The sequence below is a fragment of the Lygodium microphyllum genome, chromosome 12, assembly GCF_053477565.2.
Source record: "Lygodium microphyllum isolate KBCC chromosome 12, Lygodium_microphyllum_v1.1.10, whole genome shotgun sequence".
NCBI lineage: Eukaryota > Viridiplantae > Streptophyta > Polypodiopsida > Schizaeales > Lygodiaceae > Lygodium > Lygodium microphyllum.
In genome coordinates, this window is record NC_141146.1 from 143437992 (window position 1) to 143453228 (window position 15237).

Sequence of the window (15237 nt, forward strand, 5' to 3'; positions counted from 1 at the left end):
CAATCATGTTCTGGCTTGTCTAGAAAGACCACATTAACAATAATGTTCATCTTGTCTAGAAAGAATGCATTAACAAAATAAAGATTAGTACTTGTGTTACCAGTCAACCAAAACTTGCATGTGGCATTGTAAAATCAAGTTTGCAGCTCATTTTGATGCAAAGATGTTGATAGGACATCAAAGTACAAGTAAAATATACAGTCATAAAGTAAGGCCCATTGTGCCTTGATCAAAGCCTCCTAGTCTCCCTTCAAGGAGATGCCCAAGGCAAGGCTTCCTAACCTCACCAATTCTACCATCCTCTTGAAATAGTCAAACATCTTCGTGGATACTTCAAGGTGCATGTACATTGTACGATAATTTTTAGGATCACAGCAACAAGACCACATCAAAGAATGCAACAAAATTTTGCACAATGCAGGACACTCTTGCCTAGGTTTGAGCAAAGCCCCTCAACCAAGGTCCAGAATTGAGTGGTTCCTTCTCATTCCTGGCAACTTCGGATTGGGATCGCTTTGTATATGTTACGACCTTTGTGCATTTTAAGCATATATTCCAAGGTATCCTCAGTTAAACCTTCCACCAATGCAGAACATCAGTGGGTTTGCTAAAGCGTAAAACAAACATTATGGAGTTAGACCTAACCCACGAACTCTATGACCAGCTGCATTGCATGGGACAAATGGATGCAAGTATACTATCCTAACCCATTAATGCCTTGCATCCTCCATCATTAGTGAGATGCGATAAATCTACACACATCCCATGGACACATGGAACAACTGTGTACCCCTTAATGCCTTGCATCCTCCATCATCAGCAAGAAACTAAGCCCCCTGCAATGACTGTGTACGATTATCCAACAATGTTAACACCTTGCTTGGATCTTCAATCAGGAGACATCTGTAAAATCTCTGCTAAGATTATTACAAAGCTCGAAAGATAAAAAGTGGCTACTTGAGAATTTCTAGAACAATGCGAGATTTGTGTATAAGTTCAACATCTTGCATTCTCCATCATCAGTGAGAAACTATGAATCTACAGACACATCCCATGCACCCCCAATGACTCTGTACGATTATCCAACAATGTTAACATCTTGCTTGAATTTTCAATCAGGAGATATCTATAAAATCTCTGCTAAGATTATTACAAAGCCTGAAAAAAGATGCAAAATGGTTACTTGACAATTTCTAGAGCAATGCGAGATTCATGCATAAGTTCAACATCTTGCATTAGGAAATCTTACACTGTTTTCGACTGGTACATTGTGCAAGGCTCCCATAGCTCAAGAATGGTGATTGCTCTCATGGTTCATTTTGTGTCAAGAATGGTGATCGCTCTCATAGCTTATTTGAAATTGCATGCCCATGGCAGCATTTAAAAATCCCCCCATAGCAGAACTCCTAGGCATGGATATTCTCCCCATATATGAGCTAGTTCCACCCCCTGTAAAGGGCATCACTAGCACATACATTCAACAGTGATTAAATGAAATCAACAGTGACTAAATGAAAAAAATTCAGTCAAAATGCAGCAAGTGTCAGATATGAGGGTAAGAGAATTAAAATCGTACACCTTGTATAATTGAAAAAATGCATGGGCAAAATACACCCCCCGTTTACTTGGTAAATTCTACCAGCTCCTGGAGAACCTCTTTACACTGTACACGAGCAGTTTTGCCGCTCTAAGTTATGCCGCTTTGATAAATTTCACTTTTTGCTGAATGTATCTGTAAAATTGGTTGCTTTTGTTTTCAATCTACAACATATCCCAACCAAGGGTATGCCCTTATTCCAGGGAATCTATGGTGCTAGATTCTGCACGCATTTGAACTGGCAATATAATTTTTCAGAGGGCTGAAGTGAGAGCCTGCAAGACAGGAATCATAAGTCAGCACTATTACTAGCAAAGAGTGGTTATGAAGCAAACAGGTAAGTCAAACAAAGCTGCTCCACACATTTATAGTCAAAATGCAAGATAAGACCACCATACCACAGCTATCATTGACATTATTGAACCGATCTGCATTATAAATTCGCCAGTCAGACATTTGTTCTCCTTGGCTGCTTTGTGTGGATCTGCCGAGCCATCGCATGCCCATTCACCTTCAGGGTAAGCTGGAAACAGCTTGAAGAACAAGACAAAGGCATGTGAAATTCGGTGTGTCAGAATCCTTCATGTTTGAACTATTAGGCACCAAGTTACTGACAGGCTTCCACTCTTTGCTGGCAATGAACCTAGCCATAGAATTGGCAACATATGTGCCTACTTCATGCCTGCTTCTACATTCACAAGTGCTCTGATTTTGGAAGCCTGAACATGGAAAACTCCCCTCTGCTCTGCAATTTTCCAGAATATCATTAAAGACTACTGAAACTGCAGCTGAGCAAGCACCGATAACATCATCCACTACATTTAGTGAGTCAGGTGACCCCCTTTGTCTCCATGCTTTAGCATATAGCTTCTTCATGGCGATCTTAACAAGATGCAAACATTCAGGGCAATGTTTCCATGATGCAGAGCTGTTGACATTAGATGACTCAGCTTGGCTGTTAACAACAACCTCTTCTTGGGGAAGTTTTGCTTCCTGCACCTTATAATCACCAGAAACCTCTGCAGCCACTGAGTTGCAATGCAACTGATGTTGCTCATTTGAAACTGTTATCAATGGCTTAATCAGATCTTCACAGTTGTGTGGGACAGATGGATCAACTGCATCAACAGCTGGCCTGTCACATGTAGATTCAGTCAAGCTATCTGGAGGAGTATCCTGGAAGGGAAAATTTTGTGCTTCCACCAATGGTACAGTTGCATCAGCAGGTTCAACTTGATCATCTCCATTATTGTATCTGCTAGATGAATCATCTTTGCAAGTGCATTCAGACACATTTGAGATCCTCTCGAACCTGCAGCCCAGATAGTTCCAGTGTCACTTGCAGCAAATTTGAAACTTTTTGACATATACACAACGTGGAAAAACTCATGTTTGAAAGACAATGACAGATCATTGGACCAAAGCACAAACAGCACAACCATCACAAGAGCAAAAACAGAGACACGTGTGCACACACACCCACCCACAGCAGGGGGAAGAAGAGAAAGAGAGAGAACCTTTGCATCTCATGGGCCCAAGCAAACACTTTATCCTCTAAAGAAGCTGCCTGTTGCAGAAGACGAGAAAACTGCTCTGGATCCTTCCCTAGGTTAACTTTGGAATCAATACAGCTCATTAGGAGTTCCAAAACCTTACGCACCCCCTCAGCCACTTCCCTTGGTCTGACATACATCCCAGTGTATGCTAGTAGACCTATTGCAGCAAGTCCTTTTAAGGTTACTGATTCAACTTGATCAGTTTGGCTGGTGCTGGCATCTGTGGATCGACTTTTGCTAGATGGTTTTGCAAGAAAAGAAGGACCTGTCTTTAGTTTGGAGGTTGCATGGCGCAGTTCTCTGAGTTGTGGATGATACAACAACTGATATCCAAGCACAGATATTGCAGAAAGTAAGTACTTTTGCTCAGGGATCCATTGTTTACCAGAGCCTTGTTTAAGTAGAGTCAATAAGTTCTTCCTGTCCGCCAACTCGGATTCTAAGACTCGTGAAGTTTTGCTGGTCAAAGCATGTGATTCAATGTCATTACCATTTACATTGTGGGAAAAAACATTACCAGAAACCTTTTCTTCACAACCTTCTTGGCCATTGTTATCTTTTGACACATTGACTCCACGTGCCAACTGCTGCTGATCTTCAGAGGCTATCTCAATTACCAAACAACTGGATGTCTTGGACACTGAGAATTCTTCTTGGGAGTTGAGAAAATCCAATATTCGTTCAGCAAACCAGACGGCATAATGATCAGCTGCTCTGCTGAACATAACCTTCGGATCACAAACAAGTGACAAATCCACCCAAGAACCTGGCACTGATCTAGAGGATGAGAGCACCTGCTCTATATTCATTCGGGCATCAGCCAGAGCCTCTTGAACATGACAAGTTGATTTTGAGGCACATTTAGTTGGCTTTAGTGGAGCCCCGGCAAAAAAGCTGTTAATTTCAAGTGGGATCTCATCCTTGAGAAGCTCACAAGAAGCCTTCAGATGTACAAAAAACATAGGATCAAAATTTTCTCACATAGAAGAGCTCCAGAATGCAGCACAGCCTAGTTCTTTTAAACAAAGAAGGGACAAGTTCATCAGATGCAACCTACCACAAAAGCAATATGGAGATGTACTGGCATTGAGTTGATTTGCTGCATAAAAATGCTCCAACATTCAGAGACTCGAAACCGCTCTTCTAGCGGCAGCCCCTCCCTGCTTTCAAATGCCCAGGTCTCGATTTGGGGCATATAAATGACACATGGGCATTTACTTCGAACATTTCCTAAGACAACAAAACAACTAGCATGAGAACGATGGAGAAAATTTTGAAGCAAAATGGACGTCATCATGTGCAATGTGCTCTGCAGCACTTTGCCTTCTAGTAAACACTGTTGATTTTTCAACAGACGACATGATGAGTACATCTTTCAATAGGTTGCAAACAAATTACATATGAACGGGCATGCATAGACAAGTCATTTACTATGTGTCATCTGTGGATGCAACCTAGATTTCCTTTCTAATGTTGTAATGTAACTTCTTACCCAGAATTTGTACAAGACCCTGAACTGCATCTCCACCCCCCTCTTGCAACATTGTGGCTAAGCTGAGGTTGAACATTTCAAGAAATCCTTCAAAGCCATGTAATATCCAAGCTGCTAGCTGACACTGCCCATTCATTGGAGTCCCGGAGATCATTACACGGAACTTGCTGCCTTCGAATGGAAGCTGTGTCATATCCTGTTTTGCTTTATGCCCAGCCACCATACCAGCTACAGAGAGTATGTTTTCTATATCACCCTCCAATTGCTGATGCTGCTGTTCATAACCTGTGCAATTCCAGAATGTCCTAGGCAAAGGATGCCCTAAGTTGGATTCTAATGTAGCTTTCAAAGATACGGCCATCTGTTCCAACATTGGAGGTAACTTAACTCGAGCATCAGAATGGAGACTTAGAATGATTTTGACCATCGACCACAACAATGCTGGTAAAAGATGTGCAGAAACTGGCCAAGTGGTAACTCTATTCATCAAAGTCTTCCCTGATCTCCAGGAGCAAGGTGGAGACACTTGCACCAAAGCAGTAGCCCAATCAATAACGTTCACTCTCAGCTCAGGAAGAGGGGGAAGCACATCACTGGCTTGATTTTCCATTTTGATCAGCAAGCCATTGATCGGAATGGCTCTCTTGAGTGAATTCATCGCGGCTTGTGCACAAAGAGCCTGCAAATCTGCTCCTGCAAAACCTGTAGTGTGACCAGCTAGCATGGCTACAATGTCATTGCTTGGAGGGTTCTGCCATTTTTTTGTTAGAAGAGCTAGAATGGCAGCTCTATCTGTGATTGATGGTAAAGGAAAGTAAATTTCTCTATCAAAGCGCCCAGGTCGCCGAAGAGCAGGATCTAATGTATCAGGTCGATTAGTAGCCCCTATAACAATCACAGATCCCCTGGATTTTATGCCATCTATTAGAGCTAATAAAGTTGAGACCACAGACTTCTGAGTCTGATCTTGATGCTGGGAGCGGGCTGGTGCAAGGCCATCTATCTCATCAAAAAATATAATTGATGGTTGATGTTTTTCTGCAAGATAAAAGAGCAACCTAAGTTGCCTTTCAGCATCACCAACATACTTACCCAAGCAATCTGCACCTTTTCGGGCAAAATAAGCCACTTGTTTATGCCCTTTTGCACAGGCTCCAACAAGTGCCCGGACCGCAAGAGTCTTTCCAGTACCAGGATGACCGTGCAAAAGCACCCCACGTGGTGGTGACACACCAAGGCTTTTAAAGGCTTCAGGATAAAGTAGAGGTAACATCACCATTTCCTTTAGGCATTTCACAACATTCTCTAGACCTGCAATACTCTCCCAGCCTTCTTCATTTTGCTTTCCACTATCTCCACCAATCATGATAGGTGCGACTCGGGCAAGGTCCCTTTGCAGTCGTCTTCTTTCACGCTTTAGAAATTCTTCATCCACACCAGCCTTCTCTTGCCACTTCTCTTCTGCTTCTAAATCAAGCTGTGCAGCTCTCTGAGCCATCTTCTTCCACTCTCCGACCTTCCTCTTTAACCGTATCCGCTCCAGGTTTAGGCTGTTTCTTCGACGCCGATGTCCAGGTAGACGAGGAAGGAACAGATGCAAATGCTCATCACAAGCCATCAGGAACTTCTTGTGATCAAAAAAACACCCTTCAAAGCGAGCACAAGGCTGCAATCAAGATCAAGCCAGTCAAATGGAAGTCACTGAAATTTCCATGATTTGAACATTTCAAAAGTACATATTTCAAAAGCTAAAAAACATGTAGTGCTAATCAACAATCACCCTGATTATCAAAACCATTTGACATGCAGAATGGGTGGGTTTGGGAAGTTCCACGATATGCCTGAACAGTGTTATCCTTATACTGCACAAAGACTATATGATGCGCTTCCTTTAGTTGTGTACAAACCATAAATCAGATTTTTTGTTTCGTTTGAAATAATGCTATTCATTACCCATGAACTTTAAGACACACTAAAAACACTTAATTTATTACACCTTGGCAAATGTTAGTGCCTCACATCTTTTTCAATGTATGCCACTTTATTGAAGCAAGTTAATACCATAGCTATATACGTTACCCATGAACTTTAAGATACGCTGAAAAGCTTCTTGAGGCAAGTTAATGCCACAGCTATATATGATATACTCACACACGATAGAAGAAACTCAGGATGTGCACCATCTCAAAAGGACAGCACCTTTATTCTTAGAGAGAGGTAAAGTAGCTCTAAAGGTCAAAATGTGCATCGTCATTCTTTACATACAAGAAGGCATACAGCACACGGCCCACCCCATGCAAGCACACCCCATGTAATGCAGCCAGGAAAAATTGGCTTGTTGCTTGATGGCACATGCATCCATACGTCAAGGCATAGAAACTTGATATAGCCCATGCATGACACCATGTGCATTGGCTCAAGGCATCCACAAAACACAAGCAATCAGTATTTGGACCCCCGATATACAATACTATCTGCACAAAGAGCACGTAACGTGTCTAGCAGAGAAGAGAAAGACGCTGCTAAAGATGGACAATGATTAAATGATCAAGAAAATCTTGGAAACCAATATGCAGCAATCAGTCTGCCAGTAAGGAAAGTACGGAAACTAGGGAGCCCTCCAGAGAAGTAATACACAAGACCCTTGGTTGAAATTGTAAATAAAAGGCTCAGCCTGACTGGTAGCAGCTAAGTCAGGACCTCCCTGAACACTAAAACATCTCAAATAATAACTATTAACAGCACACATGAAACATAGTTGCTAGGAATTAACTCATAACCTCCCTGAGCTCCTTGACATGTGCAACGAAGGGCAGACAAACCACAATTTCTAGACACTAAACTTCATATTATAAACAAAGGCCCGTTATTTAAGCCACTCTCTATAAAGAGCTTTGGCCAAGCAATCATCAACAGTCTTACATCATGATAATCCTACATAGACATACTTATTTAGAGTCTTCTGAGTCTTCTTTCAAACAAGGCAATCTGCAGTGTCCAAGCTTGAATATTTCTGACCATTCCCACAGTCCTCCTATTAAAGAACTTAAGGTTAACAACAAAGTTCTTGATGGAGCATCCATTAGAAATCTGTTTGTCAAGACTTAACCAATCCTTAGAACAAAGGTAAACACTCAAAGTCATATAATGTGCCAGTGAGTTCCAAAGTTAAGAATTCCTTATCCCTGATCACGCATTTATCATCATCAAACATGACTTGCATTCCACATTTTGCTAAAGTAGAAATGGACATCAAATTCTTCTTTATCCCTACATCTTGCAACCGAAGTGTAGAACCATCAATGGCTTTCAAAACAATCTCTTCAACACATCTAACAAGATAAGATGCATTGTTGGCACATTGCACTAATTTACTAATAGGAGCTGCAACAATAAAGGTAAACAAATCCTTGCCGAATGTAATGTGCTTAGAGGCACCACTCTCAAAGAACCAAGTGCCAACATCCTCTATAGAGTTGAATGCTCTATCTAACCAAGAAAAATCATAACTGCAAGTATAAAAACAATAGTCACGATCAATGACGAACAACGCGAACTCTGTAGCAGTAATAGTAAGAGGTGCATCTAAAACTCATATCCCAAACTCCTTTTTCTCCTTGGCAATACATTTCTTGCATTTTCTAGTATAACGACCTAGCTTTTTATAGTAATGGCACTTGCCCCTTCTTGGCTTGTGTGCCCCTTGCTTCTTGTTGTTTTGTAAAGTTCCAAAACTTCCAGAACTCTGCGAAGCATTCCTGGACTAATTTCCCTTGCCCTTCTGTCTTGCCATAAAAGCCTATTCAGAAGCTACAACACCCACTCCAATATTCTTCCTTGTTTGCTCTTCTTCTAGCAATAAGCTAACCAACTAAGGAAAAGTGGTTGCGTAGAAATCCGCATTGTAAAATTTAATGTCGAATGAAAGGCCAAATAAGAAGATGGCAAAGAGTTCAAAGTCATAGAAATCATCTGAGTATCAAAATAATACTCATCTGCATTCATCAACCGCTCACACAAGCCTTGAATTTTATAAGGTGATCTTGCATAGCATCACCTTCTTCCATCTTCACATTTTCAAGCTCTTTTTTTTTTTAAATGCGAGTATCATTTTTTCTAGCAAACATATGCTCAAGCGTAAGCCATGCTACTCACGAAGTAGCAGCAGACCGAATATGCGGGATTATAGACCGCTGAACTGCAAATGTAATAAGTGACAATGCTTGGGCATCCGTAGTGTCCCAAGTCTTCTATGCAGTTGTTCTTTGGGGTGGTGGTTGAACGGGAGTTTACCTTTGATCATGAGTTGCAGGAGCCATATCAATGGGATGGACTTCTTCCCCACTAACATAATCCCAAAGATTTTTTGCAACAAGCACATTCTTCATCATGAAGGACCACAAAGAATAGTCGTTGCCATGCAATCTATCCTCTTTTGATAAATAAGTGAAGACATTACCCTATCCCTGATTTTCCATGATATTAATTTGCTTCAATGAGTTCAAGGCATCAGTAACCCTGCTAGCAATCAACATGTCTTCAACATACAAAACCAAGATAATCAAGCTACCATCTATTGCCTTCTTGGTGTACAAGCAGTGATCCACTTGACTTCTATGAAAGCCTTGAGACTGCATGAATGTATCAAACTTATGATACCATTCTCTTGGTACTTGTTTCAGCCCATACAAACTCCTTTGATTTTTTCTTTCCCTTTTTCAACAAACCATTCAAGTTGCTGCATATATATGTCTTCATGCAGATCACCATGTAAAAATGCAGTATTTACATCCATCTGTATGAGTTCCATATCCTCAACTGCAACCAAGCCCAAAAAGGTTCTCAATGTAGTCATCTTGACTATAGAAAAGAAAATCTCATCAAAGTCAATTCATTGCTCCTGCTTGTATCCCTTTGCAACCAATCTTGCTTTGTACTTTGGTGAGGAACCAGAAGTGACCACCATCTTGTAAACCTATTTGCATGGAAGTATTTTCTGCCTTTTAGGCAACTGCACCAAGTCCCAAGTGCCATTTTTCTCAAGAGATTCCATCTCTGACAACATGGCCTTATACCATTTCTTGTTGTCCTATCTGTCCATTGCTTCCTTGAAGCAAGACGGTTCACCACAGTCTGTCAACATGACATAATCAGCCACATAATTTACACCAAGAACAAATCTGTTAGGTTGTCTAGTAGCCCTAGACAATCTGTCACCACAGTCTGTCAACATGACATAATCAGCCACATAATTTACACCAATAACAAATCTGTTAGGTTATCTAGTAGCCCTAGACAATCTCCTAACCCAATGATCATTGTTTGCTAGCTGTTCTTGCAAATTTCCATTTTCAGCATGTTGTCCTAGCATTTCAGCCTGCAAATCAGTATTAACAGCTTGTTGTCCTTGCTATTCTTGCACATGTAGTGGCTCATTATCATGGGCAATAGCTGGCTGATCATTTCCAGCATCATTTTCTGCATTTATAGGTTCATTTACAGCAAGTATTTGCTGCTGTACAGTGGGCACATTTTACTGTCCAAAAGGTATTTCTTCCCTGAATACAACCCTACAGACCTCAGTCTTTTCGGGCTGTTTATGCATGCGATCTTCCTGGAAGATAACATCATTGCTGCGTACTACTTTCCTTTTCTCGAGATCCCATAATCTATATCCCATTTCACCCTCGTCACTATATCACAAGAAAATGCATTTACAGGACTTTAGCTCAAGTTTGCTACGTTTTTCTTTACGAATGAGCACAAAAGCCTCACAACCAAACACTTTCAGGTGAGCATATGAAGGTGGCTTGCTCAACCACACTTCTTGGGAAACTCCCCTCCCGAAAGACCTGTTTGGTGACCGATTAATTAAGTGGACGGCTGTCATAACAGCCTCTACCCAAAAACCATGGGATAATGCAATATGAGACAGCATCGTACGGACCTTATCCTGTATGGTCCAATTCATACGCTCTGCAACTCCATTTTGGGGTGGATTATGAGGGACAGTGAGCTCCCTCTTTATCCCTTTACTGTCACAAAATGCCTGAAAGGCCTTGGACACATATTTCCCACCATTGTCAAAGCGAAGACACTTGAGTGTCTTATCTGTCTGATTTTCAACCAATGCCAAGAATTTTTTAAACTTGTCAAGCACTTCATCCTTGCTACGAATAGGATAGATCCATACCTTTCATGTAGCATCATCGACAAAGTGAGCTCCCTCTTTATCCCTTTACTGTCACAAAATGCCTGAAAGGCCTTGGACACATATTTCCCACCATTGTCAAAGCGAAGACACTTCAGTGTCTTATCTGTCTGATTTTCAACCAATGCCAAGAATTTTTTAAACTTGTCAAGCACTTCATCCTTGCTACAAATAGGATAGACCCATACCTTTCATGTAGCATCATCGACAAAGGTGACAATATTTCTTTCCCCCTAAAGATAATCCTGGCATCTGACATACATCTGAGTGTACTAACTCTAGAGAAGAAGATTGAAACAAAAGAGACTTTTTATGAGATATCTGTGCATGTTTGCTATAAATACAATGATCACAATGCTCAAAATCAGCATAACGAAGACAAGGCAAGTAACCCAAATGAAAAAGTACTTATTCCTGTTTGACTCATGTGTCCCAACCGGCCATGCCACAAAGAAACACTTGGCTACTCGGTCACGGCAACCACATGGTCACGCACACTAGATACATGAAGTAGATACAAAGTATCACTCTTGCAACCTCTGTCAATAAACTCACATCCCTAATAACAGATCTTCCATTTTCCATCGCCAAAGGTGGTATGAAAACCATCATCATCTAGCTGCCCTGTCCTAATCAAGCTCTTCTTGAGCTGAGATACATGCCGTACATATTGAAGGGTGAAGATAGAGCCATGCTGAAATAGGAATTGCACACTGCCAATACCTGCAATGTTACATGCATAGTTGTCCCCAAGATGGACAACACCACGTCGACCCCCTGTATAGTCGGAGAATCACTCATGATCAGGGGTGACATGAAAGGAAGCACCTGAATCGAGAATCCAGGTATGCATGTCATCATCTGTATCTGCGAGTAAAGCATGTGCACCAAAGTGTCAAGAGACAAAGTGTACGTTACTCCCACTATTACTGTCATGAGTGACTACATTCACCTCTTTGGCACTGCTTTTCTTAGGCTGACTGTCTTTCTTCTCTTCCTTGCTATCATCTGTCTTCTTGTCCTTTCCTTTCTCTTTCTTCCATTTGTAGCAATCACGTTTAAAGTGACCCTTCTTACCACAATGGTGGCATTCAACATCTTTGCCACGTGATTTACTGCGTCCCTTGCTATCAGATTTGCCTTTCTGTTATGATCTGCCCCTAGTATGCAAAGCACTGGAAGACTTACTAGATGCATTGCTCTGCTCATTCATTTCTTCCATGAGTAGAGCACTCTCTACATCAGCATACAAAAGGATCACATTAGAATTGCTCATAGCAGTCCTGAATATATCCCAGCTCTCTTGAGGAGTGCAAAGCAAAAACATAGCCTTAAATTCTTCATCGATCAAGAACTTCAAGGCAACCAGCTAGCTGAAAATAGAGTTAAACTCACTCAAGTGAGTAGACATTCCTGTACCCTCTTTCATATGCAAATCCATAAGCTTTTTCAGCCAATACACTTTGCTTGCAGTACTTTTCTGTGCATACAATTCTTCCAGTCGAGTCCATATAGCATATGTAGAATCCAAACCTTCAATGTTGAACAACAAGGCATCAGAAATCGATAGCTCGATGGTTAAGTGTGCAAGCTCATTTAATTCATCCCAATCTTCATGTTCCATGTCCGCGGGCTTTGCCCCTTTGGTTTTAATCGGCTTTGCCTGCTTCTTTTGTAACAGGATATTGTAGCACTGTTTTTGCCAAACTGCAAAGTTATGTGCTCCTTCAAGCTTCTTTATGTGTATCAGATTACTGCTGTCATTGCTGCCAGCCATGATTTTCAGCCGAAATGTGACCAAAAAAACAGCAAATGCAGGCCCAAAACTGTCACCCAAGTGACCAAGGTACAAACAAGTACCAACCAGCAATAAATAACCACGTAGAAGCACAGATTTCAGATCTGTAATTAAATTTTCAGAAGCACCAAACCATGTGCTACAGCATTCAAACTGATTACAATTGTTCCAAGGGCATATGCATCACATTACATGAGAAATCCCAAAATTTTAGCTGCAATTTCCGTTGTACATGTACCCACGGGCATAAAATTTGACACACACAATCAAAAGCCCCAAAATTTTTGTGCTCAAAGCATCAACCACACATCTGCATTTTCTCTGTCATGCATAGAACATGCCAGTTTTGCCAAAATAGAGCAATTTCAGCAAAACCCCCAAATTTTACCAAGTGATGATGTCCAAATTGTGTGGAATTCAACCTGCATGTACATAAAATGACCAAATGCTGCACAGATTTTGCCCAAACTACAAAAACCCCAAATTGCACGGGGTCCAATGTGCATCAATGTCGAGAAATTGGGTAAATTTCATACAACCCTTAGACTTTAGGGTTATGTAAGTGGCTTAAAGTGCATTCACACACAAATGTGTGTAATGTATAGTAAGTAACCAAACTATGTAACAAAAATATACAAATAAAGAATAATATGAGTGGGGGAAAAAACCTCTCTTATGGAGAGTAAAAAGTCCCCCAGTGTCCAACGTGCAGATCACTAACACTCCTCTATGAGAGTAGACGTGAGTAAAACCCAACATCAATGGCTTTGGTCCCTTTGATGAAGGACTAGTGACCCCTCTCCATCATTTTATATTTCACTAATACCTACCATGGGTGAGTCTCTCCCATCAAACTTGCAAATTTGAGGCTTTACATCAACATAGGCCATGATAGGAAGGTCTTACCAATTGCACAGGGCAATGGCAATGTCTAATTCTTTACAAGGCAGTCAATAGACACGGAAGCAAATGAAATGACATTTTAAACCAAGTAAATAGCAGGCTGAAAGTAATTGATGTGTAGTCAAATAAATAAGATTAGATGAAGAGATAAAAATGGTCTATGTGTTTATATCTGACACATAGCCTTGCAATAGTCAAGTAAGATGATTATAGTTTAATCACTTAATGAATATGCTTAGGGTCTCAAAACCTTCAGATTGCTGAGATTAACCAACAAGCAACGATCAGTATTTTGATTGGTAGCGTTAAAAAACACTAGTATCCAAGCTTAGTGAAGTGCTTATGTTGGAGTCCACTTGAAAGTCGGCTTGAGAGTTACCTTCGAGGCAAGAAGCTCTAAGTTTTGACCTTCCATATTTGCAATGAACTTGAATCTTGCTCAATCAGTGATTAGAATCATTGTTCATGACTTGAGTAAGAAGAAAACTGAAGAATGCCAAGCTTCAAGTTTAATGGCTATAGGTGCTAGACAGGATAATAGTTCGGGTTTTGCTCTGTGTGAGTAGCAACAAAAAGGGAATTAGTCCAAAATCTTTTAGGGTTAGATAGCCCACTTGGGGGGCTTTCAAAGCCTCATGGAGCCTGCCAACATTGCACCATCCACAACACACACCACCACGCTGGATGTTACACTGCCAAAATTGTGTTTGTTTCTGCGATTTCTTCAATGCTGGCCTCCTAGCTGCCCAATGTCGTCGGGCTCTAAAGCACCAATATGTTGTGCCCTAAGCTAAAGAAGAAGTCTCTAGAAGAGCTTGTGGGCTGAAATGACCTCCTTTGCCCTCACTAGGTCCTTCATTGAGTGTTGGTCCAGTTTTGGCTATGGAGGTTGAAAGGTTCAACTAAGAAACCACACACTCATGTGCGCTTAGCCTCAAGATGGAGTTAGAGGAAGCTCAGTGGATCAGAGATGGCTCTAATACCATGTTGAAATATCAAAGTGGGAGCATGAAAATGTGTGCACAAGAGGGTAAAGAGAGCTCAAGTACAAGAACAAGATCTTGCTTATTAAGTTGCTCAAGTACAACTAAGGTACACTCTCATCTACTGAGAGTGAACTTTGGCCATGTTTATATAGCCTCACTCTAGGCTAGGGTTAGGGTTTCCCTTGCCCTTTAGTCCATTCACACCTCACCTTCCTTCATGCACCCTTGTTTACATAGGGTTCCCATGCTATGCTCCTAGCATGGCCTCTGACTCCATTGAAGTTTCGCCTAGGAAGGGGATCATGCTCCTTAGCTAGCATTCTTGACCATCAAACTTCATCAGTTGTGGCACTCTTCTTGCCATGCTCAAATCCATTTTCTCTCTTTAGCCTCCCATAGTATCCAAGCTCTTTGAGAGGGTGTTAGCACATGTGTGCTTTGTATGGTCATCCACTACTTGTGAGCCTCAATTTGAGTCAAACGAGGACATTAGGAGCTCTAAAACAACCTTTGTCAGTTTCTCTTTCTAAGGCACTTAGGTGAAGGTCCTTACATATGCCAATGGGCAACCCGATTTCCTTTGTTCTAGGCACGCGGCATTCCCATGTGGTGGGAAAGACATTATCCCATATGTGGGCAGCATTTGCAAGAACATTTCTGGCCAGGCGACTGTTCACACTAGTCTGAATTGTAT

The 15237-nt window shown here is 41.3% G+C and overlaps 1 protein-coding gene across 3 annotated transcripts in view; it reads right to left on the reverse strand.

Moving 5' to 3' along the window:
* Nucleotides 1-1069: 1069 nt before the first annotated feature.
* Nucleotides 1070-15237, reverse strand: part of LOC148028378 (P-loop containing nucleoside triphosphate hydrolases superfamily protein) — a 58316-nt gene continuing 44148 nt past the window's right edge. Inside the window, exons 3-8 of one of the 3 annotated variants that reach the window (XM_087690200.1) lie at nt 4646-6311; nt 4211-4383; nt 3115-4094; nt 1996-2909; nt 1579-1872; nt 1071-1449 (exon numbers count right to left, since the gene is read on the reverse strand). In XM_087690200.1, coding sequence (XP_087546326.1) covers nt 2111-2909; nt 3115-4094; nt 4211-4383; nt 4646-6311 — 3618 coding nt within the window. In that variant the 3' untranslated portion in view covers nt 1071-1449; nt 1579-1872; nt 1996-2110. Of the gene's footprint in view, nt 1873-1995; nt 2910-3114; nt 4095-4210; nt 4384-4645; nt 6312-15237 lie in introns of all 3 variants that reach the window. The other 2 variants (XM_087690199.1, XM_087690197.1) reach the window with 2 other exon arrangements.